General features: G+C 42.3%; 1 protein-coding gene and 1 long non-coding RNA gene across 2 annotated transcripts in view; one reads left to right on the top strand and one right to left on the bottom strand.

The window, feature by feature from the left end:
* LOC142737819 (uncharacterized) overlaps positions 1 to 10,962 on the top strand; it is a 35,491-nt gene extending 24,529 nt beyond the window's left edge. The window contains exon 3 of the long non-coding RNA XR_012880583.1: positions 10,849 to 10,962. This is a non-coding gene — a long non-coding RNA (uncharacterized LOC142737819). The remainder of the gene's footprint in view (positions 1 to 10,848) is intronic.
* The window catches only part of PRDM5 (PR/SET domain 5), a 275,353-nt gene that overhangs the window by 177,706 nt on the left and 70,441 nt on the right, over positions 1 to 27,206 (bottom strand). Inside the window, exons 6-7 of the mRNA XM_075849722.1 lie at positions 15,239 to 15,331; positions 14,771 to 14,889 (exon numbers count right to left, since the gene is read on the bottom strand). Of these exons, the coding sequence (XP_075705837.1) occupies positions 14,771 to 14,889; positions 15,239 to 15,331 (212 nt within the window). The remainder of the gene's footprint in view (positions 1 to 14,770; positions 14,890 to 15,238; positions 15,332 to 27,206) is intronic.

The raw sequence follows: 27,206 nt of genomic DNA, 5'->3' as shown, positions 1-27,206 counted from the left end.
AGTAGTCAGTAAGCCAGGGTCAATACGAAGAAGGGACAAGTAGTTCAAGAAGCTGCAGCAGGGCCAGGAAACCAACAGAGAAGAAATCACAAGCAAGGAGGAACAGGAAAGGCAGGTATAAATAGACAGAGGGCGGGAGCTAGCTCCGTCTGGCCAGGCTGTGATAGGCTCTCCCACTCCTAAGCCTGCCATCCTGAGTGGTGGAAACTGGAGTCAGTCTCACAGACATAGAAGCAGGTGCAGACTGATTACCTATGGGCGTGGATACAGAAGCTGTGCCTGGCAGATCCTTAACAGTACCCCCCCTTTTATGAGGGGCCACCGGACCCTTTCTAGATGGACCTGGTTTATTGGGGAAACGAAGGTGGAACCTCCTGACCAATACCCCAGCGTGAACATCCCGGGTGGGTACCCAAGTCCTCTCCTCAGGCCCGTATCCTCTCCAATGGACCAGGTACTGGAGGGAGCCTTGGACCATCTTGCTGTCCACAATCTTGGCCACCTCGAATTCTACCCCCTCAGGGGTGAGAACGGGGACAGGAGGTTTCCTCGAGGGAGCCAAGGACGGGGAGCAGCGTTTAAGGAGGGAGGCATGAAACACGTTGTGTACTCGAATTGATGGGGGCAACTCCAGTCGGAAGGAGACAGGATTGAGGACTTCAATGACCTTGTACGGCCCTATAAACCGGGGAGCAAACTTCTTGGATGGGACTTTAAGGCGCAAGTTCTTTGACGATAGCCACACCAGATCCCCGACCATAAACAAGGGGTTAGCAGAACGTCTTCTATCTGCCTGAGTTTTTTGTATGCTCTGGGACGCCTCTAGGTTCTTCTGAACCTGGGCCCAGACTGTGCACAGTTCCCGATGAACGACCTCTACCTCGGGATTGTTGGAACTACCAGGTGAAACGGAGGAGAACTATGGATTAAACCCAAAATTACAGGAAAAGGGGGAGACCCCTGACGAGTTACTGACCCGGTTATTAAGGGAAAATTCGGCGAAAGGAATGAATGAGACCCAATCATATTGACAGTCAGAGATAAAACACCTTAAATATTGTTCTAGAGACTGATTAGTCCTCTCGGTTTGGCCATTAGTTTCAGAATGGAAGGCAGAGGAGAAGGACAGATCAATCTCCAACTTTTTACAGAAGGCTCTCCAAAACAAAAAAACAAATTGTACCCCTCTGTCAGAAACAATATTGACAGGGACCCCATGGAAACGCAGGATGTGTTTGACAAACAAGGTAGCTAACGTCTTAGCATTGGGTAGTTTTTTGAGGGGCACAAATTGGCACATCTTACTGAAGCGGTCTACTACAACCCACACCACCGACTGGCCTTGAGATGGAGGCAAATCGGTGATAAAATCCATGGAGATATGGGTCCAAGGTCTCTGGGGAATGGGCAAAGAACATATTAAGTGCACGACAGACAACCAGACAAGGAAACACAGAACAAAGGGAAACGGGGCAGTTGCCCACGGCAACACCGTGAGCAACAAGAGTAGTAAACGAGCCGAGTCAAACCAGGAGAGTACGAGGTTCCAAACGCAGAGCAGGAGAGTAGTGAACAAGTCGAGTCAAACCAGGAGTGTACGAGGTACCAAACGCAGAGCAGAAGAGTAGTCAGTAAGCCAGGGTCAATACGAAGCAGGGACAAGTAGTTCAAGAAGCTGCAGCAGGGCCAGGAAACCAACAGAGAAGAAATCACAAGCAAGGAGGAACAGGAAAGGCAGGTATAAATAGACAGAGGGCGGGAGCTAGCTCCGTCTGGCCAGGCTGTGATAGGCTCTCCCACTCCTAAGCCTGCCATCCTGAGTGGCGGAAGATGGAGTCAGTCTCACAGACATAGAAGCAGGTGCAGACTGATTACCTATGGGCGTGGATACAGAAGCTGTGCCTGGCAGATCCTTAACAGTAACGTTAAAACCAAGCACACCATTGTTTTTCTTGTGAAATTCTCGATAAGTTTGATGTGTCACATGACCCTCTTCCTATTGAAAAAACTAAAGTTGGATACAAAATGGCCGACTTCAAAATGGCCGCCATGGTCAACACCCAGCTTGAAAAGTTTCCCCCCTCCCATGTACTAATGTGCCACAAACAGGAAGTTAATATCACCAACCATTCCCATTTTATTTAGGTGTATCCATATAAATGGCCCACCCTGTATAGACAGAGTCCCGAGGTGTGTCAGCGTAGTCTCTCCTGGGTAAACAGCTTGAACTGGTCCATCCTCAAAGACTCCTTTGGAGGAACAGCTGATGAGGACAGCAGGAGTTGCTGCAAAGTAGGAACCGGGCTAGAGAGTCCGCCCTCCCGACGAGCCTCTTGGAACGGTTCTTGGATCCTTATGTCCATCCAGGCGGACAGAAGGATGAGGTCATCCAGGTAGACGGCAGATCTCGGGCAGCAAGCTCATCCTTAATCTCAGGAAACAGTCCCTGCCAGAATGTAGCCACCAAGCCCTCATTGTTTCACAACAATTCTCGGAAGTGGAAGGCGTACTTGCCCACGGAAGTGTCTCCCTGGCGTAGGTTCAGCAAGGAGGCAGCTGCCGACGAGACTCGTCCTAGGGCCCACTTATAGTCCAGGGTGCTCATAGGCTAATTTGGTCTTTAATTCAGGTGCGCACGCTGGCCCTTTAAGAGTGGGCACAAGCGTGCGCGCGCACCCTACGGGACACAGCAGAGTGAAGCGGAAGTGAGCGCTGGCGTCTCCTGAGGAGATGAGGGCCAGCGCTCACTGATCCATGGCTGCAGCCGTCAGGAGGTAAGTCTGTTATGCCCACGGCCATGGGCATAACAGACTGTATCCAACCCCTTTTAAGCTTTTAACGCCAAGACAGCATTAGTAATGTCAATGTGAAAGCAACATATACAGCTATAGGCAAACGGATGGTAGCCGGTGGTAACAAACAGCCTGTTTAAAAGCACACTGAACTGTCATATTTTTTATGCTTTCTGAAAATGGAACAAAGATTATCCCTTTTTAGTAACAGTAGCCCGCCAGTGTTTATACAAACACGGTGGCATTGGAAAAAGTGGTGTTATTTTAAATTATATATATATATATATATATATATATTGTGACAACCTGGGGACCACTTAGCTCACAGGATTGCCATCTCCCGGGTGAGATGGTTGGCACACATAGAAAGTTCACTCCAACTCATGGAATAAAAGTTTAATCCAGCCGCAGCTGGCCTTATTGTCTTCACCACAGCAAGCAGTGTTACAACAAAAACATACAAAATAAACCCTAGGCCGTCCAGCCTCTTACTTACACATTCAGTGTCCCTCACTACGAGACACTGAGCCTTGTGCCCAATACCTAACAACATAGGCAGCTTTACCTTACACGGTGGTGACTCTCACAGGCTAGCATGCCTGTCTTCCCCAGACTGAGAGCCCCTTACACGTTGGTGACTCTCACAGGCTAGCATGCCTATCTTCCCCAGACTGAGAGCCCTGTGTGAACTGCACACACCTGAATTAAAGAGCCGTCTCAGGTGAAGCCTAACAAGGCTCATCAGACAGCCCAAGACCTGGACTGTCTGCATAGAGTGGAAGCCGCCCTTCTTCACACTCCAGCAAACCAGGCCCTATTCCGTGTTTTACACCCAAGCAACAGCAGAGAAAGCCCTCTCTGCTGTACATGTTCCCTGGTTGCTTGAAACTGGACAGTTTCTGCACTGTCCAGTAGCTGCACTACTACTATATATATGTTATTAACCACCACTTCCATCGCCACGACTCCATGTGCCAGTGACAGTGCGCCTGATAGTCCTGGAAAGTGAAAAAGAAATGGATTTTTACAAGAGCCATTAAAAAATTATCCCTTTTTCCGGAGTAGTTAAAGGTTTGTTATATAGGGGTAAAGTTACCAATTTTGTCTGCTTTGGTCTCTGTCAAGACTGTACACGGATGACAAACTGGGACAGTACCTGCCACTGGTCCAATCTGCTCACCCAGAAAACCATGGAGTCAGGCCTCAGGGTATCTGTTGGAGTAAGGGCATAGTCTAGGTATGACTGCTTTCCGTTTGCTGATTTACGTCAGGTTGGCACGGCAGATGAAAAAACAAATCCATCATGTTCAGAAAACTGTATTGGCTACTCCTGGTAGCGCTGGTAGAGGTGGGGGAGCGGCAACTCAGCAAGAAGTAGAGAGGAGTCTCCTGGTCAGACATGTGGCCAGCAGGTGTCTGCTCGACGAAAGCTGTAGTATGTTGGGCACAGTGCATATCCTGGTAATAAGCTAATTTTGCCCCACTTTCAGAAGCAGGAAATAATTTCCCCATTTTGCTTTTATAACTTGTGTCTAAAATAATGGCTATCCAATAGTCATCCCTTTGCATGATGCTAAAGATATGTTTCTCAGTATGTAAGCAACCAAGCATGAAGCTTGCCGGGCTCGCCAGATCAAGCGGTGCAAAGGCAGACCATCCTTTGACTGCAAGTCCAGGAGGGTGTTCTCAACCACATAAAAACGACTGGAATGCGCACTCTCCTGGACATGGTCAGCACCTTCTGCAAGCCACAAGAAGTTTTTTTTAAATGTTGCACCACCAAATTTATGAAGTGTGCCATGTAGGGAGAATGTGTTATATTCCAAAAATGCATGAAAATAAACGCTTAGATTGGGTTGCAAATGATCTGGAAAGAAGAAGGAGTAGCAGGAGGAATGCGCTGAACACTGGTTTAAAGTCAGGGTGTTAGAGATAACATCATCCTGCTTTGACTGCAATAATATGCCTACTGGAGGCGATGGACAACTGTTACCTGCTACTACTGGGCGGATGACTGGTGCCAATTTAAATGTAATTAAAATTTGTTAATTTAAAAAAAAAAATGTCTGATACAGACTGAAGTAAAACAGCGCTGTATGAATGCTTGATGCTAAACAATATGCCAATTTTTGGTGGTACTATTAAATATATGCAAAATAAGAAGTGACATCATGTATATGACATCTTTTTCAAAAGCCAGCTGCACCCTAAAAGCCCCAGGATTAATATTATTTAATAAGATTTGTGAATGATGCCATAAAGATTGCTGATTCATAACTTAATGTACAAATTGTATAGCTGCTGCAGCACCCACTTACAGCAATGGCTGCCTGTGCCTGTCTAACTAGCACTGTGACACTGCCTGACTCCTATCTCTCTCTCTCTAAAATCTCTCTCTCTCTATTAAATTGTTTTAAAACAATCTATTCTCTTCTCCTCACTATAAAACACACTGTGTTTTACTTTCACTGATCTCTGTATCCCCACAAAGCAGCAGCATTTCCTGGCTGGGTTGTTTATAGTGGATATGACTGTCATTCACTGACTAAAGCCTATACCCCTCATGCTTGGCTCTGCTGGAGGATGGGCTACCTGCACGGCATTATGGGGAAGCCAGCCTGACCACCACCCGAGGTCATGTGATCCTTCTTCTCTGTCTTTTTGTCTTTTTCTGATCTGTAAAATAACGACCATAATAATAACCATATTGATTGTGCAGGACGAATCCCAAAAGTTCCAGATTCATTAAAATCCGAAACTTTTGGGAAATTCCCTCATCTTTAATGTCTAGCTAGATTCTCCAAGCTCAGCTTACAGCATGCACGACTTTGATAAATTTGCTGCATCTTCTGACTGCCTAAAACACAGATAGTATTAGTAAATCTGCTTCAGTGTCGGTAAAGTGTCACTGTGACTCAATGCCTTGACTGATGCTGCATTGCAAATATCTTAAAGATAATGTTATTTCAAGAGACTATAATAACTAAGGGTGGCTTTACACGCTTTAACAATGCATACAATTTGACCATTTTTGACTTCTAAAGTCGATTATGTTCATTTCAATGTGTAAAGATTCACAGATAACAACTTTAGATTTGTGTTTGCAGATCACAAAAATGTTGAATGAATGATCAGCAAACTGCTATGTGCAAATGCAGTAATTTAATGGTCTTGCAATTAAAAAAGATGTTGCCATGAAAAACTGTCTAGAAGTGTGCCCCATGTTGTCCATCCCTCTTATCACGTGACTACGATTTCCACTTCATTGCAATATCGACTGATCGCGACGTGATAATTTGCATTATATGCTTCCTTCACAATCAGGAGCTCTAAGTGAAAAAGCGGTCAAATTGCTGGATTGTACACATTATCGAAGATTGTAGAGACACCCTAATACATAGTGACATGTTTCTATCAGTTTTATAACTGTGGAGTTCGAGTACTTAAAAGTGCAATTCTCTGGTTGATGCTCCAGGAATGTTCCCTCAATATCAATGGCCAATGTCCTCTTAGAAATGTTACTTCAATACCATTGGTGTTGATGATTACTTTTCACTTTGTCAAATGGTACTTACTGTATAAGATTTAGAAATAAAAAATAAATAAAAAAATGACCAGACATGGATCAAGTGTAACATTCCTATCAAAGCATCTTACTTTCAAAACATTTGCAGATGTCATAGCATGATCCGTTCACAAAGCACTATTTTTCTGCAGGAAAGCAACCATATGCTATAGGATTCAGAGTAACATCTGATTATTTTTCTTAACTGAGCTGGTTTTCAGTTAGCAGAACTGGTTGATTAGCTGATTTTCCGGTTTCAAGCTTGCAAAGACTTTTAGAGAGTATCGAATATCATCTCTCTTTTCTGATCCCTCTGGCTACTGAAACCAAATGAACCACATAAAATACTTTATTTAAGAAGAAAACGAAAATACCAGAATGTACTTTTATCGTAAAGAGCGGGGCAAAATTTTGCGCGAAAACTGACTGCAAAAATGATAACAGCTGCCCCACTCACAACTTGGATCTGGATTCTTCTCTCGGATAAGTTGATATAGCCAAATATCAAGTCACTGCACTACATACTTTATATTCTGTACTTATACAAAGTAAAATAAATGAATTATATAAAGTGGATTAAGAGTTAGATATAACAGGAGTCAATAGGGGTTTAGTTGGAATAGCAAGATACTGTAAATAGGGAGATGTAAAAGATTTTGTGTGGATCTTGAAAAATTTAAGGTGCAATATTAAATCTATGCTGTAAATTTCCAGAAACCTTGCAAAACAAAATTCAAGAATTGAACTTTTTTTTTTCGATGAATGTAGGTTATAAGGTAGTATGCACAACAGGCAGGGCAGTACTGAAGTCAGGGGCCCAGCCATAATTTTTTTAATCTTATGATTTCATTTTGGTAAAAGAAACAGGTCCCATCACGATGCCGAGCCCGTTCTTTACACCAAAGTAAAACCATAAAGGACCGCTGGAGAGTGCTCCTACACAACAGAGTGACAGCGTGTGGGGAGGAGACAAGGAGTGGAGACATCAATACAAGCATGGTAGTGGGAGTTTTGAGCTCAGCCTCAGAGGACATGTCAAGCAGCAGCAGCAGTCTTCTTCTGACACAGTTTGTACCGACTACTGAGTGATGTCTGTGTCAGGCTGCTGCGCGGAGTCTCCCCAAAAAAAATCTCCTTCTGCCACCATAGAAGGCAAATATCTTATCCACCTCTGTATTAGTTCCTCTTAACACTGCAGCATACTATTGTATCATTAGCAGCAGCTCTACAACGGCTCTTATCTCCTTTGCTGTGTAAAATGTGACAATAAACCTGTCTTCTCCCTCTGGTAACACAGCACAGGAGACAATAGCCGTCGTAGAGCTGCTGCTAGTAATACAATCCCATACCTTCCAACCGTCCCGGGTTATGCAGGACAGTCCCAGATTCCAGGTGGCCAGGGGTATGTCCCGCTGTCAAACAAATTCTGAAGCAGGGAACCATCAGCTCCCTGCTTCAGAATTAGTTCATAGCGGAGGAGCAGAGGGAGCTCCTCCGCTCGCCGAGGACTCCCCGGGCACAGCGCTACTTTAAGCACTGTACTCGGGGAAGCCCTTGACGTTACTGTCCATATATGGATAGTGACATCAGTGACTACTCCTGGAGCGGAATCCCCAGCCAGAGTCGACAACGGGAATTCCGCTCAAGGAGTAGCCACTGATGTCACTGTCCATATATGGACAGTACCATCAAGGTCTTCCCCGAGCACATCGCTTAAAGTAGTGCTGTGCCCGGGGAGTCCACGGCGAGCGGAGGAGCTCCCACTGCTCCTCCGCTCTGAACTGATTCTGAAGCAGGGAGCTGATGGTTCCCTGCTTTAGAATTAGTGGCTACTACTTGAGAGGAATCCCCGTTGCCGAAGATCTGGCCGGGGATTCCGCTCCTAGAGGAAACCCCTGAGGTCACTGTCCATATATGGACATTGATGTCAGTGGCTCCTCCTAGGGTCAAATCCCCGGTCAGAGTCGGCAACGGGGATTCGGCTCAAGGAGTAGCCACCGACGTCACTGTCCATATATGGACAGTACCGTCAAGGGCTTCCCCGAGCACAGCACTTAACCCCTTAGCGACATACAACGATCTATTACTATGTTGTCGCCAATGGGAAGTATGGAACGCACTAGAACTTGCTGAGCTCACTCCATACTCGGCGGGTGACAGCTGTTTTATACAGCCAACACCTCACTCCAGCGGGCGGAGTTAAAGTTCACTTTGATTCTGCCAGTTTAATGGTGACCACAGCATTTAAATTGTTAGAATCAGGGCGGCGCTGCCTCAAACATGCCATCGTGTGTCGTCGTCCCCCCCGAGGCACGATCGCCCATTTACAATGGTTGTTATGGCAGCCTGGGGGCCTAATAAAATTTGTACTCCTTTAAAGCTTTGCCTCTGGCAGGGCTTCAAAGGAGACTGTCCGTATCACGATATACTGCAATACATTAGTATTGCAGTAGGTCATGCAAGCGATGCAACGATCGCTGGTTCAAGTTTCCTAGGGGGACTAATAAAAAAACAGTTAAATAAAGTTTTTTTAATGATAAAAAAAAACTAAAAAAGTATTAAAAGTTCATATATAGACATTGACGTCAGTAGCTCCTCCTGGAGCCGAATCCCGGGCCAAAGTCGGCAACAGGGATTCCGCTCAAAGAGTAGCCACTGACATACCGGTCCATATATGGACAGCGACATCAGGGCTTCCCAATAGGAGCGGAATCCCGGCCTATGCTCTGGCTGGGGATTCCGCTCCTAGTTAGAGTCCCAATGGTGCTATCTACAGGGGGTAGCGCTATCTTCAAGGGGGGTGTGGCAAAATAGGGGCACTATCTATAGGGGACACTGTGGCACTCTGTACATGGGCAACATCTACATGGGCACTGTGTCACCATCTACAAGAGCACTGGCACAAGGGGCAGCTAAGGGGGCATTATACTGTATGGGGGCAGCTATGGGGGCATTATGCTGTATGGGTGAATTTGGGCACTATACTGCTTGGGGCATCTCTGTATGGGCATTATACTGCATAGGAGTATCTGTGTGGGCATTATACTGTATGGGGGCATCTGTGTTGGCTTTATACTGTATGGGTGCATCTATGGGGCAGTATACTGTATGGTGGCAGCTATGGGGGCATTATACTGGATGGTGGCATCTAGAGGGCTTTATACTGTGTGGGGGCAGCTATTTGGTATTATACTTGTGGGAGGCACTATGGGAGCATGATACTGTGTGGGCTGAATCGGGTGTGTATGGGCGGGGATTGAGTGGGATTAGAGGCGTGGCTTAAAATAAAAAAAAATGGTCCCTCTTTGTGATACTTGAAAGTTGGGAGGTATGCAATCCTATACTGCAGTGTTAAGAGCAACTAATACAGACATGGGTTTGATTTTTGCTTTCTATAGGGGGTAGAGTTAGATGATGGGGCAGGGAGATAGTATTGGGTGGGGAGGGAAATTATGCTAGAGTGGGAAGGAGCTAATAATGGAGGGGGGGTGACAGTGGAGGAGGCATTATACTAGGGGGATAATAATTGGGGGAAAAGAGAGGATATCTGAAGGGAGGGGAGACATTATACATGGGGAGGGGGTAGACAAAGGAGATAGAATACCTGGGAGAAGATTAAACCTGAGTAGGGGGAGAGAGCTTTTTACGTGAGGCATAGTTCCCAACAGTCTCAAATTTGCCAGGACTGTCCTGAATCTACATAGACAGTCCCGGCAAATTACTGTCCCAGACGTGTCCCAGCTAATGCCATATTCAATTGTATCTGCATCCTCAGGACAAAAATTTTCCCACTCTACCCCCTTCCAAATAGTATTCCCCTGAGATAATCAAATTTTTCTCCAGTGATCTCTGCCTTAAAAATTCCTCGTACTGTTTTTGAGAAGCACGCCATGCCGCTGCCGCGTCATCTGGTGGAGAAAGTGTACTATTCGATCTTGCCTCATAGTGTCTACCACCTGTCTCTCTTTTATTCTTCTCAATATTTCTCTTTTTATATAATCCTCTCACATAGGCTTTAAAAGTATCCCAAACTCCTCTAGGTGTGGATCCTTATTAATTTGGAAAAACTCCACAAACTGACCCAAAGCTTTGTCATCTCATTGCATTCCCAGAATTAAAGAGGGGGATATATATGGTCTCACAGAAGAACCCCGCCCTGTTGTCTCAATTTCATCAAGCAATGGTGAATGATGCGACAGACCTCTTCCTTCATATTCTATTCTCTCAAAGGGAACCTCTCACCAGCATTTCACTTATTAAACCAGCAATACCTGGTGGAAGTGGGTGAAAAATAATTTTTATGTAACCTATAATTATTTTCAAAGTAGCTCTAATATTAGTATTCAGTTTTTCAGTGTTCCTGCACTGTATGCTAATGAGCATAAAAGAGTCATATCTTTGTTTAAATAGAGTAATTTCTTCATTCCTCAAGCCTTTCCAAATTAACCCCGCCTCCTTACTTTTGACTGACAGCTTACTTTTGATTGACAGCATTCAAGGTGGACAAGTTTTTGGTGGCAGTCGGGCATAAGGAGAGGAATGAACGAGACTGCCGGATTATTACCATAAAAGGCGCAAAATTTTTGCAGACCATTATTTACGGTCAGAGGAGGAGTTTAGGAGAGGGGATAACACCAATGAACTTTTGACAGCAGCGGCCAGTGAGGGGTGAGTACAGTTCAATAGTTGAAATGCTGGTGACAGGTTCCCTTTAACTAAGCTCAACAGTTGTTTATTGGCTAATGCTACAAAATCAATTCTTAAGAGGGATTCCGAGGTCTTAGAATAGCAAAAAAACTGGAACGTATCTGGGTGAAAATTCCTCCATGTAGGAAACCATCCCATCTCCTCCAGATAAAGCCCAAAATAATGCCTACCACTCACCGATTTCAGGGGGGGACCTCCTGTGCTGATCTTTTACTTCATCTGGAACCTTATTAAAGTGCCCTATTAAAAAGGGATGGAACTCCAGATTTATTAACCAAGAAAGAGGCAATCTTACCCGAATTCAATACCATGTCCACCCTATCAAATCGGCAATATAATATGACAAATCTTCCCACCTCATTCACTCACTAGGGCCTCATAAATCTGGACCACAATACTCTTATGGACCTGAATACTCACTCCTATAGAAAAGGATGAATAAACAGAATGGTACATATAAGAAAACCACCCTCTAGCTAGTACACCGGATGTTGCAGGAAGAAGATGGGTCTCCTGCAGGCAAATTACCGCAGGTAGATAGTTTTGGATCAAATTAAAAACTACCAGCCTCTTAAGTTTATTGCTCAACCCCCTAACATTCCATGATATGATTCTCATACTTTAAAAAATAAATAAAAAATACGTGCTGTATATATGTACCCCCATCTACACCGAACTTCATATTAAAGTACCACATTATGTACATCTACACAACCTAAAATTCATTACGCTCTAATGCCATATTTATCAATATATCTGTGACAGTTTTTGGTGCAAAATGCTTAAAACACATTTATTAAGGTGAAAGACAGAAAATAGCTCATTTGAGTAGGTTTAATTTTTTTACTTTAACGCAATCCAAAATGCGCCAAATGTATTTAGAGGCGTGCACCTTTTTTTTTAAGTCTTGCGCATAAAATGCCCCATAGTGTCTTATCAAGGAATTTGACTATATACGCCTCTTTTGGAGATGTCCAAAATGAAGAAAGTATTAATTAGTTGTTATTATTAACTATCTTCAAGACATTTGCAAACTAAATAGTGAACATGATCCTGTTATTTGCATATTTTGGGGATAGCTCAAGATGGCAGGGAGAAAAATTATATTAAAAAACTATTATACAGATGTGTCCACCCTTAACTTTTCTTGAATTGCGTTAAAGAGGCTCTGTCACCAGATTTTGCAACCCCTATCTGCTATTGCAGCAGATCGGCACTGCAATGTAGATTACAGTAACGTTTTTATTTTAAAAAAACGAGCATTTTTGGCCAAGTTATGACCATTTTTGTAATTATGTAAATGAGGCTTGCAAAAGTCCAAGTGGGTGTGTTTAAAAGTAAAAGTCCAAGTGGGCGTGTATTATGTGCGTACATCGGGGCGTTTTTACTTCTTTTACTAGCTGGGCGTTAGGAATGGGAGTGTATGATGCTGACGAATCAGCATCATCCACTTCTGTTCGTTAGCACCCAGCTTCTGGCAGTGCAGACACACAGCGTGTTCTCGAGAGATCACGCTGTGACGTCACTCACTTCCTGCCCCAGGTCCTGCATCGTGTCGGCCACATCGGCACCAGAGGCTACAGTTGATTCTGCAGCAGCATCAGCGTTTGCAGGTAAGTAGCTACATCGACTTACCTGCAAACGCCGATGCTGCTGCAGAATCAACTGTAGCCTCTGGTGCCGATGTGTCCTCGCTGGTCCGACACGATGCAGGACCTGGGGCAGGAAGTGAGTGACGACACAGCGTGATCTCTCGAGAACACGCTGTGTGTCTGCACTGCCAGAAGCTGGGCGTTCTGAAGAGAAGTGGATGATGCTTCTCGTCAGAACGCCCAGCTAGTAAAAGAAGTAAACACGCCCAGATGTAACGAACACAATACACGCCCAGTTGGACTTTTACTTTAAACACGCCCAGTTGTACTTTAGCAAGCCTCATTTGCATAAATACAAAAATGGTCATAACTTGGCCAAAAATGCTCGTTTTTAAAAAAATAAAAACGTTACTCTTATCTACATTGCAGCGCCGATCTGCTGCAATAGCAGATAGGGGTTGCAAAATCTGGTGACAGAGCCTCTTTAAGTTATACAATTTGTCATGATACCAATTCAATGCAATCTCGCGCCATCCAATTAAAAAACGTATATGCTAACGTATACTTTTGTTAATATGGGAGTCTATTGGCGACAGATGGTCAACAGATGGCATTCGTCAAATATTCGGAATCCGTTACAGCCATCCAATAAAAAAAAACAGGTTTGTTAATCGTAAAAGTTTTTTTTAACATGGGATTCTATAATCGACGTATGGCTGACGAATGGCGTCCCTCAAAGGTATAATTTTTTTACATGTTTGTTCAACATCTCACTCCACAGATCTCGGGATATGTCGGGTTTAAAGATAAGTTATGGGTGGACACTTCTGTAAGCCATATTTTTACCAAACAAAAAAATTATCTTCACCAACTGGACTTCTAAAATACTACCAGCCTTTATGTACTGGAAAAAGCCAATGACTGCGAATATCATATACGAAAAGTTTTATTGTCAAAATAGGAATTCATTAAAACAATTCTATACTATATGGATGTGATATTTATGATAAATTTAAAAAAAAAAAAAAAAGTTTATACTTTCATAACATTTAAATGGTTGCCTTTGAAAATGATCCCTGTCCACATGCTCTAATAGGGCACATGGACGTCATAAGGAGAAGTTCAGCACTCGCTCGGGACCCCATTTTTGTGCCTGAACGAAGAGACACTCTAACACCTCTGGCACACGACCGTGGTACAGGTGAATGCGACTCCTGCCACCATAGACATTTATGATGCTAGGATTCTATGCCTCCTCACACAACTGCTGTTTTGTACTGAACAAAATTATACAGTACAGAACAGCAGTTCCGTGGGGAGTCAGGACTCCTAGCATCATAAATTTCTATGATGGCAGGTGTCCCGTTCACCTGTACCGCTGTCGGGTCGGGAAATCCGGCCGGCACACGGGCCGTTTTTCACAGCTCCCAAACTCCATCGTGTGCATGAGGTGTACGAGAAGCTCCAGCTCTGGCAGACTCAAGCAGTCCATGTATTACATAAAATGCCACATTTTCTGAAATGTCCAGCGGGTTGCTGCTTCCCCCAGCAAAATCAACTATTTTCTGTTGGTGCTAGGAGCCGGACAGCTCGCATATGAAAGGCAGTGTCTGTGCTTAAAAAAGCCCTTTACGGCCACATTAAAGAGGTTGTCTGGTTTAGAAGGACCATTTTCAAATACCATTTTAGGGAATTCTAAGTTAATAGAGAGAAATGTGGCTACAAAGGGAGTCTTCCTCACGCTGGTAAACCCAGCACATCCATGCTTTACATGGACAGCCTATTAATTTCAATAAAAACTGGGAAATGCATCATTTTCGCTATGGCTGCAGAGGAATGCTGATCGCTGGAGGTCCCAGCTTTGAAAAAAAAAGTTTGTTTTTTCTTTGTAAATGAAAGTCAGTAAGAAATTGATTAAAAAATAAACTAGAGCTGATGCATTTTTATTGTCGATATTGTTGGGTTTATTTCTCCGTTGACCTTAATATTGCATTGCTATCTGTTAGATTTCTTTGTTTGTTTGTTACTTAAGGAAAATGAAAAGGTGAAACACTCAGAACAAGATCTTATATCATGAAGGTAGCGTAAGCAGTGATTTTGCTCATGCAACATACCGTGCACGTTTTCTTTGTGCTTCTTTAGGGCATCTTTGCTTCTAAATTTTTTCCCGCAGCTATCAGACTTGCATATAAATCTTACATCTCCTTTACAGGCCTCTCTGTGTTGGTCAAAGCTATAATAAAAAAAATGACTGATTAACAATCAAGAATGTAAAGAATCGGGTAAATTTGCATCCTTTTAAAAGCATGCCTTATAGCAGTGGTATTCCACCTGTGACTCTCCAGATGTTGCAGAACCACAACTCCCAGCATGTTGGAAGTAGGAGTTTTACAACAGCTAGAGGTCTGCAGTACGGAGACTACTGCCTAACAGTATGAACACGTGCATTACCTAAATAGTAGATAAGGAGGAACTTCTTTTTCTTGGTTAGATGTAAAGAGGAACAGGTAGAAGCTTGAAAGCAGGCATGCAAAAAGGGAAGCCAGAAATTAGATAGTGGTTCAGTAATTCAAACATAAAACCTCAACGCTGAGCCGAAGAAGGTATTGCAAACGGAACACTGATAACTCCCTGAAGTGTCTCCGGAGATGATACTTTCTGAGCACTGAAGTACACTAAAGAAAAGAGAACAGTTTAGAGTCTGAAACATAACAGCAAAATGCTGTATATTGATCTTACTTTCAACGGTCACATAAATATCATATTAATGTTGATCCTTTGAAAAAACGGATATATTTAAAGGTTAAGTGGAAATTATTGTGTTCCTCATATACAGTAATGTACTGGTAACTTGTAGGCCATGATCTAGAACGGAAAACATTTTGCATAGTGTTTTGCTTCAGTTGATAGCAACCAGCATATAAATCTAGAATAATTCTATCTTGTACTAGATGAGATCAATTACATGTCTTTCTGTAGTAGTGTGGGCTAAATTCTTAACACTATTCACCAGATTTATTTGCAAAATTAATCTCCGTTCACTATTATAGATGGGAGTACAAAAGTAGTTTCTGAAAAGCAGTTGTCTGATTTTGAAAACCCATTTTAATATATATGCAAATTGGGAAATTCTGAGTTATTGCTCATTCAGGACCATCATCTACTAGCGAGAGTAGAGAGGAGCTAATAATAAAGTGTCTCTCACTGTGGAGAACTCAGCAAGTCCATACAATCAACAGACAGCACATTGATTTACAATAGGAACTTAATTTCCTCTATGGCCCTGTTCACACGGAGTTTTTTGACACGTTTTTTGACGCGGAAAACGCGTCGGAAAACGCGCCAAAAACGACCCAAAATGACTCCCATTGATTTCAATGGGAGACGGAGGCGTTTTTTTACCGCGAGTAAAAAAAACGCCTCGCGGCAAAAAGAAGGGACATGACCCTTCTTGATGCGGTTTCCGCGTCCAAAACCGCATTGAAAGCAATGGGGACACGTCAAAAAACACCTCGAACTAGTGAGGTGTTTTCTGACGAGTATATTGCCGAGAGTTTTGGAGGAGTTTCTTGCAGTCTCCTGCTGCTAGTCCAGCCCAGAAAGGGGCTGTCATTTCCTGTCTGCTCGTGGAGGCTGAAAAACATCGTGGACAGAACTCAGGGATACAGAAAACCGAAGTCCTGCATCCAAATACAAGTAAGTGCACTTGCTCCTATGTTCCATACATGCTATACATGTATGGAGCTGTGCATTTTTTTTTTTTTAGAATTTTTTTTTTTATTTTTTTTTCTGATTTTTTTTTTAGATTTTTTTTTTCAATTTTTTTATTTTTAATTTTTTAATTTTGTTATGCAGTTGTTCATGTATGTCATCTCTTTTTTTATTTTTTTTTAACATTTCAGGAACAGAAATGACGACAGCAGAGGTGTACCACCGAATGGACATTGATGTTGGGAAATTGATTCAAGAAGTAAGTATACTTTTTTTTTTTTAATGTGGGCCTGTTCACATCAGCGTGGTTTCCGCTGAGGGGTTCCGTCGGTGCTTTCAGTCAGGGGAACCCCTCAACGGAAAGGCAAGTGTGAAGTGGTGACAGATCCGTTGCTAATTGTTTCTGTTTGTCCCCGTTGTGCAAAGGGTTCTGTCGTTTCGACTGAACCAATACCGCAGTGTAGGGAATCCCATTAGCAACGGATCCATCAGCATTGAAGTCAATGATGATGCAAACAGAAAACAATGTTTTTTTTAATGTGGTTTCTGCTCAGGGGTTCCGTCGGTGCTTTCAGTCAGGGGAACCCCTCAACGGAAAGGCAAGTGTGAAGTAAGTTCCGTTTGCATCACCATTCATTTCAATGGTGACAGATCCGTTGACAGAAGGCTGTCAGGCTGGGTTCACACGACCATGTTACGTCTGTAATGTACGGAACGTATTTCAGCCGGAAACCCGGACCGAAGACAGTGCAGGGAGCCGGGCTCCTAGCATCATAGTGATGTACGACGCTAGGAGTCCCTGCCTCGCTGCAGGACAACTGTCCCGTACTGTAATCATGATTACAGTACGGGACAGTAGTTCCACGCAGAGGCAGGGACTCCTAGTGTCGTACATCACTATGATGCTAGGAGCCCGGCTCCCTGCACTGTCTTCGGTCCGGGTCTTCCGGCCGAAATACGTTCCGTACATTATGGACGTAACATGGTTGTGTGAACCCAGCCTCATGCGTGTGAAAACCTCGGCAAAAACAGCCTGAAAAACCGCCTGGAAAACCGCGTCAAAAACCACGTCAAAAACCACGTCAAAAACCACGTCAAAAACCACATCAAACATGAAAACCTCCAGGGTCAGTTTTTACAGGAGGAATTTTCCTCCTGCAAAAAACTCCGTGTGAACAGGGCCTAAGGTGGCACTGCAGAATAAAAACACTTGCTACCGGGTTTCCCTACAGATCTCAGATGATTGCTGGGAGTCCCAGCAGCAGGGACGCATTGTGAACAGCTTTTTGTCCAGGGATCATAAGAAAAGAAAACAATATAAAACAACAGGATATAAAGAGGACCATGGACATAGGATAAAATCTAATGTCTATCGATACATTAAAATACTTAAAGTTACAGTAATGTGTAAAGACCCAAAGACTAAAAAGGAAGTGATAGAGGAAACCGCTAAGGAAGATTAAACAAATATATATATATTAGGTATAGAGTAGAGTCGTAAATAAAGAAAAAGCTAGACATATAAACAAATTTAAACTAAAGAATAAGCCCTCTTGCACACGACCGAGCGCCACTCAGGCCCTTTTTCACAGCATCCAAGTAGCACCCGATAGTTATCATGGACTCATTCACTTTAGTGGGTGAATCGGGTCCGTGAAAACGGACCCGACTCTCTGATCTGTGGAAAGGTAGGACATGTCCTATCTTTCCACGGATCACAGACAGGACTCGGACGACACACATAGTCGTTTACATTAGGGCTAACCGTTTCATTGAAGAAGCTGCAACTTGCTTTGTGTATTTGTTTGACTTGTATTTAAATGATATGTAAAATTATAAAAAACTTTCAGCATACATAAGCGAGTAAATATTCAGCTAGTAACCCTTCACATAAATGCCCAGGGTCAGACTGGTCCACCAGAGTACCAAAGGAACCTTCAGTGGGCTCAAGGTCTGAAACGATAATGGGCCCCATAATGGGTAACACAAAGGACAATTCCATTTGGGTCGATTTACTTTTAACCTATTATACCTTAGCATTAAAATGTCATGTGTTTTCAATGATAAAAAAAAAAAGTTTATGCTCTATATAGAGGGTGCATCTTCTGACAGACCGAATAAACCCCAGTCTAATGCTGGTAATACCAGTACAAAAAAACTAAAAAAATGGACAGGACACCTGCATAAATCTGGAGGGATAGTATTTTTAAAGCAGACAGAGACAAATGCATTCTGTACTAGACAGCATTCTCTACAAGCTAATGCAGGAGGAAAAATATTTTCCAACAATGAGACAGCGTTATATAGAACATGTAAGCACAAATGACTTTTTCTGCTATTATGAATAGTTTTACTCCAATTCTGGGTCACAACATGAGGCAAATAACCAGAGATTCAAAGCAGGCACTCTGGGACCCACTACTTTACAATGATCAACGGCTACCAGATTCACCCCAAATCTTACAATGATATTCTGTTGCCTGTAGCTTTTCAGCAGACTAGGGTCAATTTAACTCCTTCATGTTACGTACTGGTAAGCCGTTTAGGTGAAGTATGGAGCAAATTCACGGGCTGAGCTCGCTCCATACTCAGCAGGTGACGCCTGTGTTACGCAGCCGACACCTCACTGCAAAGATCACTTTACAGTGGTTGTTATGGCAGTCTGGGGGCCTAATAAAGGCCCCCACATCTGCCATCTTTGTACTCCGACAGGGTTTCAAGGAAGACTGCGAGAATCACGATATAGTGCAGTATATCATACTAGCGATCCAACGATCGCTGCTTCAAGTCCCCTAGGGGGACTAATAAAAAACTGTAAAAAAAAAGTTTAAAAAAGTTTTTTATAATGTTCCAAATTTTTTTTTATATTAAAAGCCCCTTTTTCCCATTTCTTCCCTAAAAAAATATTAAAAAAATTAAAGTTAACATAGCTGGTATCGCCGCGTCCATAAAACTATCACAATATAGCGTTATTTAACCCGCTCTGTGAACGACGTAAAAAAACAATCTATAAAAACATGCAAATTGCTGTTTTTTGGTCACCTTAGCTCTCCAAAAAAAGGAATAAAAATGGTATTGGTGAAAACTACAGCTCGCCCCGCAAAATTTAAGCTCTCACATCGCTATATTGATGGAAAAATAAAAAAGTTATGGCTCTCAGAATATGGCGACACAAGACATGTTTTTTTTTAGCAAATAGTTAAAATTTTTTAAAAGTGGTAAAACATAGAACAAAACGTAATCGTATAAACCAGTAGAAGAAGGTGATGGACGCCGTAAAAACAAAAAAAAACAAAAATGGTGTAATGGTTGCCCATTTCACCCCAATTTTTTTTTTCACATTCTCAATACATTATGCGGTACAATAAATAGTGCCATGAAAAACTACAACTTGTCCCACAAAAAACAAGACCTCATATGGCTATGTTGACGAAGAAATAGAAAAGTTATGGCTTTTGGAAGGCAGGGAGGAAAAAACAAAAATGAAAAACTCAAATTGGCCCGGTCTTTAAGGGGTTAATGACTCAGGAAAGGCCCAAAATACAAAAAGGATGAAGTACAATGCCAAATAAACAACATTCTCAAATATTGTTCTGAAAAATTCGAAGTACTTAAAATAAATAGCTACTGCCAACATACTTAGCACAGGTAAGGATTATTTGACCTGATGTGTTTAGTTTTACTGTATATATATATACAGTGAAGGAAATAAGTATTTGATCCCTTGCTGATTTTGTAAGTTTGCCCACTGTCAAAGACATGAACAGTCTAGAATTTTTAGGCTAGGTTAATTTTACCAGTGAGAGATAGATTATATAAAAAAAAAAACAGAAAATCACATTGTCAAAATTATATATATTTATTTGCATTGTGCACAGAGAAATAAGTATTTGATCCCTTTGGCAAACAAGACTCAATACTTGGTGGCAAAACCCTTGTTGGCAAGCACAGCAGTCAGACGTTTTTTGTAGTTGATGATGAGGTTTGCACACATGTTAGATGGAATTTTGGCCCACTCCTCTTTGCAGATCATCTGTAAATCATTAAGATTTCGAGGCTGTCGCTTGGCAACTCGGATCTTCAGCTCCCTCCATAAGTTTTCGATGGGATTAAGGTCTGGAGACTGGCTAGGCCACTCCATGACCTTAATGTGCTTCTTTTTGAGCCACTCCTTTGTTGCCTTGGCTGTATGTTTCGGGTCATTGTCGTGCTGGAAGACCCAGCCACGAGCCATTTTTAATGTCCTGGTGGAGGGAAGGAGGTTGTCACTCAGGATTTGACAGTACATGGCTCCATCCATTCTCCCATTGATGCGGTGAAGTAGTCCTGTGCCCTTAGCAGAGAAACACCCCCAAAACTTAATGTTTCCACCTCCATGCTTGACAGTGGGGACGGTGTTCTTTGGGTCATAGGCAGCATTTCTCTTCCTCCAAACACGGCGAGTAGAGTTAATGCCAAAGAGCTCAATTTTAGTCTCATCTGACCACAGCACCTTCTCCCAATCACTCTCAGAATCATCCAGATGTTAATTTGCAAACTTCAGACGGGCCTGTACATGTGCCTTCTTGAGCAGGGGGACCTTGCGGGCACTGCAGGATTTTAATACATTACGGCGTAATGGGTTACCAATGGTTTTCTTGGTGACTGTGGTCCCAGCTGCCTTGAGATCATTAACAAGTTCCCCCCGTGTAGTTTTCGGCTGAGCTCTCACCTTCCTCAGGATCAAGGATACCCCACGAGGTGAGATTTTGCATGGAGCCCCAGATCGATGTCGATTGACAGTCATTTTGTATGTCTTCCATTTTCTTACTATTGCACTAACAGTTGTATCCTTCTCACCCTTCTCACCCAGCGTCTTACTTATGGTTTTGTAGCCCATTCCAGTCGGTGCCACCATCGCCGGATGTCAGCGGTATCTTACAGCTGACATCTGGCTGTAATGGCGGGGACCGAAGTTAGCTTCGATTCCTGCCATTAACCCCTTAAATGCAGCATTCAAACACGATCGCTGCATTTAAGCTATTTGCAGCTCATCGGAAACCCCAGCAATTGAATTTCTGGGGTTCCGGTGGCTGCTATGGCAACCGGAGGCCTAATACTGGCCGCCTAGTCTGCCTAGCATGGAAAACTTCCAGCCCCAGCCTGGCGGCGGCGTCTGAAAGGCTTCCGTAGCCGACGGCAAGACAGCACCGGCTCAGGAGCTGAGCCGGCGTCATCAGTGATGGATGTCAACTGTATGTTACAGCTAACATCCACCTGTAACGGCAGGAACCGGAGCTAGCTCCGATCCCTGCTATTAACCCCTTCGATGCAGCGATCGCAAGCAATCGCTGCATCTTACAGGTTGCTAGCAGAATACCAGCCCTGCCATGCAATCAGGGCTGCCGATGCTGCTATGGCAACAGGAGACCTAACAATGGCCTCCTGCTCTGCCATTACGGAAGCCGATTAGGCCCCGCTGGGTGGCGAAGCCTAATCAGCTTGCTGTCAGTGAATGACTGACAGATCTAATACATTGCACTAAATAGGTAGTGCAATGTATTAGAAAAAAAACAATCTGACAGTTGGACCTTCAAGTCCCCTAGTGGGACTTGAAAAAATGTGTAAAAAAAGTGTAAAAAAGTTTTAAAACAAATAATAAAAGTTTCAAGTAATAAAATAAAACACTATCGCCCTGTTCCCTTATCAAGTCCTTTATTATTGAAAAAAATAATAAACCATACATATTTGTTATCACCGCATCCGTAATCGCCTGAACTATAAAATTATTATGTTATTTATTCCACGCGGTGAACGGCGTAAAAGAAAACCTTTAAAAACTATACCAGCATTTCTGTTTTTTGGTCACTTTGCCCTACAAATATTGGAATAAAAAGTGATCAATAAGTCGCATGTATCCAAAAATCTTACCTATAAAAACTATAGCTCGTCTCGGAACAAACAAGCCCTCATCCAGCTCCGTCGACGGAAAAACTTAAAACGTTATGGTTCTCACAACTTGGCGACAGAAAAAATACAATAATTACAGTAATTTTATCGTGCAAAAAGTTGTAAAACATAAAAAAAAGTGCTATAAATTATGTATCGCCGGAATCGTACGGACCCGCAGAATAAAGTTAACATGTAGTTTATAACACATGGTGAACGCTGTATAAAAAAGAACCTAAAAGACTATGCCAGAATTGCAGTTTTTTGGTCCCTTGCCTCCCAAAAAATAGGATAAAAAGTGATCAAAAAGTCGCATGTACCCCAAAATGGTACTAATAATAACTACAGCTCGTCCCACAAAAAAACAGCCCTCATACCACTACGTCTATCAAAAAATAAGATTAGTTAAGGCTTCCATAAGTCAGGAAATAAAAAAAATACGCAGTTGTGCTGGCCCGAGGGGAACCTTTCTTCTGTTTCAAGAGGCGAATTATCAAGGCCCTAAAATTAGGGAACCAGGAACGTTAGGGCCTAAACATATCCGCTGGAAGCGACGGTGCCCGTATTATACCAGGACAACACTTTCCCAGCAAAATTGCCCAAACTGCAAAGGTGCGGAGTGTGGACCAAAAGGGGGATAAGGAAGGACATTTATCAGTTCGACACCGGCCTGTGCAGAAAGGACTGAGCACACCGTAACACACATCTATGTATTATTTTATTGTTTTTTTTAACCCAATTATTATACCACCTGACTATGCCCCTGATGTACTCTGCCCGGCTTACATGTGCCCCCACATTATAAATGGAAAGACCAGTAATATTCAAACAAATCTACTACCAAGCAAAGCCATGCTCCAAAAGCCAAATGGTGCTTCCTCCCCTCTAAACCCTACAGTGTGCCCAAACAGCAGTTTACTTCCACATGTATGGCATCACCATACCCGGGAGAACCCTTTTAACAATTTTTGGGGTGTGTGTCTCCAGTGGCACAAGCTGGGCACAATATATTTTCCACTGAAATGGCATATCTAAAATGGCATATCTAATTTACATTTTTACTTTGCACCAACCGCAGCGCAATTATTTATGGAAAAGACCTGTGGGGTGAAAATGCTCACTACACCCTTAATAAATGCCTTAAGGGATGCAGTTTCCAAAATGGGGTGACTTCTCCGGGGTTTCTCTTATTATTTCACATCAGAGCTCTGCAATTGTGAACCAATACTTTGTAAATCGCCAAATTAGGCCTCAATTTCGCATGGTACTCTTTCACTCCTGAGCCCTGTCAAATGTCCAGGCAAAAGATTAGGGCCACATGTAGGGTGTTTCTAAAACCGGGAAACACAGTATAATAATTAGAGAGCTGTCTTGTTATGGTAGCACAAGCTGGGCACCACATATTGGCATATCTATGGGAAAATCCCATTTTCACTCTGCAACATCGAGTGCACACTAATTTCTGCAAAACACCTGCGGGGTTAACATGCTCACTACACCCCTAGGTGAATATCTTGAGGCGTGTAGTTTTCAAAATGTGGTCACTTCTGGGGGGTTTCCACTGCTTTGGTCCCACAGAGGCTTTGCAAATGTGACATAGCGCCCAGAAACCAATCCAGTAAAATCTGCACTCCAAAAGCCAAATGGCACTCCTTCCCTTCTGAGCCCTACTGTGTGCCCAAAAAGCAGTTTATTACCACATATGGGATATTGCCGTGCTCAGGAGAAATTGCTTTACAAATATTGCAGTGCTTTTTCTCCTTTAGTCCTTGTGGAAATAAAAAAACAATTAGCTAAACCTACATTTTCTTTGAAACAAATGTAGATTTTAATTTTTACGGCCTATTTCCAATAGTTTCTGTAAAAAAAACCTGTGCGGTCAAAATGCTCACGATACCTCTAGATAATTTCCTCAATGGGTTTCGTTTTCAAAATGGGGTCACTTGTGGGGTGTTTCCATTGTTTTGTCCCCTCAGGGGCTTTGCAAATGCGACATGGCCTCCGCAAACCATTCCTGAAAATTTAAGCACCAAAAGCCAAATAGCGCTCTTTTCCTTCTAAGCCCTGCTATTTATGACCACATGTGGGGTATTGTTTTACTCGGGAGAAATTGCTTTACAAATGTTCCAGTGCTTTTTTTCCTTTAGTCCTTCTGGAAAATAAAAAAAAATTAGCTAAACCTACATTTTCTTTGAAAAAACTTAGATTTTAATTTTTACGGCCTACTTCCAATAATTTCTGCAATGAACCTGTGGGGTCAAAATGCTCACTATACCCCTAGATAATTTCCTTGAGGTGTGTAGTTTCCCAAATGGGGTCACTTTTTGGGGATTTCCACTGTTTTGGCACCGCAAGAGCCCTTCAAACCTGACATGGTGACTAAAATATATTCTAATAAAAATAAGGCCCCAATATCCTCTAGGTGCTCCTTTTCTGAGGCCTGTGCTTTAGTCCATTAGCCCGCTAGGGCCACATGTGGGATATTTCCTAAAACTGCAGAACCTGGGCAATAAATATTGAGTTGTGTTTCTCTGGTAAAACCTTCTGTGTTACAAAAAAAATGGATTAAAAATTAATTTCTAAAAAAAGAAATGAAATTTGTAAATTTCACCTCTACTTTGCTTTAGTTCCTGTGAAGCGTCTAAAGGGTTAAGACATTTTCTAAATGCTGTTTTGAATACTTTTTTGGGTGAAGTTTTTAAAATGGGGTGACTTATTGGGGATTTCTAAAATATAAGGCCCTCAAAGCCACTGCACAACTGAACTGGCCCCTGCAAAAATAGCCTTTTGAAATTTTCTTGAAAATTGCTGCTAAAGTTCTAAGCCTTGTACCGTTCTATAAAAATAAAAGGATGTTCAAAAAATGATGAAAACATAAAGTAGACATATGGGGGATGTTAATTAGCACAATTTTATGTGGTATAACTGCCTGTCTTACAAGCAGATACATTTAAATTTAGAAAAATGCAAAATGTTGCAATTTTTCGCTACATTTTGATGTTTTTCACAATTAAATACTGAATGTATCGAGCAAATTTTGCCAGTAACATAAAGTCCAATGTGTCACGAGAAAACTGTCTCAGAGTCGCTTGGATCGGTAAAAGCATTCCGAAGTTATTACCACATAAATTTAATTATGTCAGATTTGAAAAATGAGGCTCTGTCAGGAAGGTCAAAAGTGGCCAAAGAGGGAAGGGGTTAAAGCATACCTTTTCAGATGACTTTTCAGAATAAGCTGTCATATGTGTGTACATGAGAAATAACACTATTTCTTGCTATTATATGACTTGTATTCTGTTATTTTATTAGCAGTATCCCCTCTGTAGGCTCTATCTCTAATTCTCCATTTTCTCTGAGTTAGTGGGTGCAGTCTAGCGCCCATCATGTCATGCCATACACTGCACACAAAGAAGAGAAGAATTCTGCTCTCCTATCTCAATCTATCACATATATAGAAGCTGCAGCAGCATGGAGGAGATTATCCAGCAGTAATGAGCTGTGTAGTTGTGAATCCAGCACCGGAGTGAGATATAAATCTTACCAGAAGCCTGTGTCTGCTCCTGCTTCCCCCACCCCTCTCCATAAACTTCTATGGGCAGCGTGTATGTGTTTTTTTTTGCTCCTGCTCCCTCCTCCTGCTCCCCTTCCTCTCTCTATAAACTTATATGAGCAGTGTATCTGTATCTCTCTCTCTCTTTGCTCCTATTCCCCCTTCCTTCTGAACAGCAGATTACAGAAAGGGAGACACCCAGTGGTAGTAACTTCACACTGAATTTGAATGGATACAATAGCTAAATTTTAACAGTAGGTAAATTACAAACTTGATATATATATTATCAGGTATACTATAAGATTAGTATAAATTGTTTAGATTAGCATACATTGTTTGTTAGTTTCCATTTAAAGGGGTTTGAAAGGATAAGAAAAACATGGCTACTTTCTTCTCAAAACAGCGCCTCACCTGTCAACAGGATATATCTGGTATTGCAGCTCAGGCTCATTAACTTTAATGGTGCTAAGCTGCAACACCACACACAACCTGTGTTGTACTGTTTCTGGAAAAAAGCAACCATATTTTTGTTATCCTAGACAACCCCTTTAACACAGTATTAATACATTTCTCCCAATATGTTAAAACAGACTAAATGACATGAGCTGCCTGTTTACCCTGTAGCTACAGAAATGTATGACATTTTACACTGTTACACTCACAATTAATATGTTATTTTCCGTTAGGCGACTCTGTTGCAGTTTCTGACGTTCCTGATGGGAAAAAACTACTGACATCTTGGCGAAACCCGACAGACCCCATTATAAGTCAATGGGGGTCATCTATCGTGCGACTAATCCATTATAAACGATAGCCACAACGCAAGTGTGAAAAAAGCCTTACATGTTTAAAAAATGTTAATCATTCTTATCTGCTATAAAGCTATAACATAAGCTATATCTGTAACAAACTAAAAAAACTATGCAAAGACGGTGAGCACAATTAAGGTCATAACATAAAGGTAACACAATGTGATAATACAACATAACCTAAACTTTACTCTGCATGCATGCTTATGAATAAATGCAAAAAAGAATAAGTAGAAATCATTATACCTATGAACATATTACATATTTTGAGAATATTGTGGTATCTACACTATACCAAAACCATATCTAAGAGAGACATATAGCAGTGGAGGTGCTTGGACCGTCAACAATTATTATAAGGGGCCCACACCATATGCATAAGGGCTCCATTCAAGTCAATAGACTTGCAGCTATGAGCTATTGAGGCATAGTGATTAGTCCCTTTTTTCCCAACAATCGCTTGGAGTTCAGTTTGTGGACCCTCAAAGATGTTAACTCCCAACTTGATTTTCATTTGTGTTTATTATTTGTCATTTTGTATGTTTACGATAT

The sequence above is a fragment of the Rhinoderma darwinii genome, chromosome 1, assembly GCF_050947455.1.
Source record: "Rhinoderma darwinii isolate aRhiDar2 chromosome 1, aRhiDar2.hap1, whole genome shotgun sequence".
Classification (NCBI taxonomy): domain Eukaryota; kingdom Metazoa; phylum Chordata; class Amphibia; order Anura; family Rhinodermatidae; genus Rhinoderma; species Rhinoderma darwinii.
The sequence above is the reverse complement of the archived record's forward strand: the minus strand, read 5'-3'. Positions and strand labels throughout refer to the sequence as shown.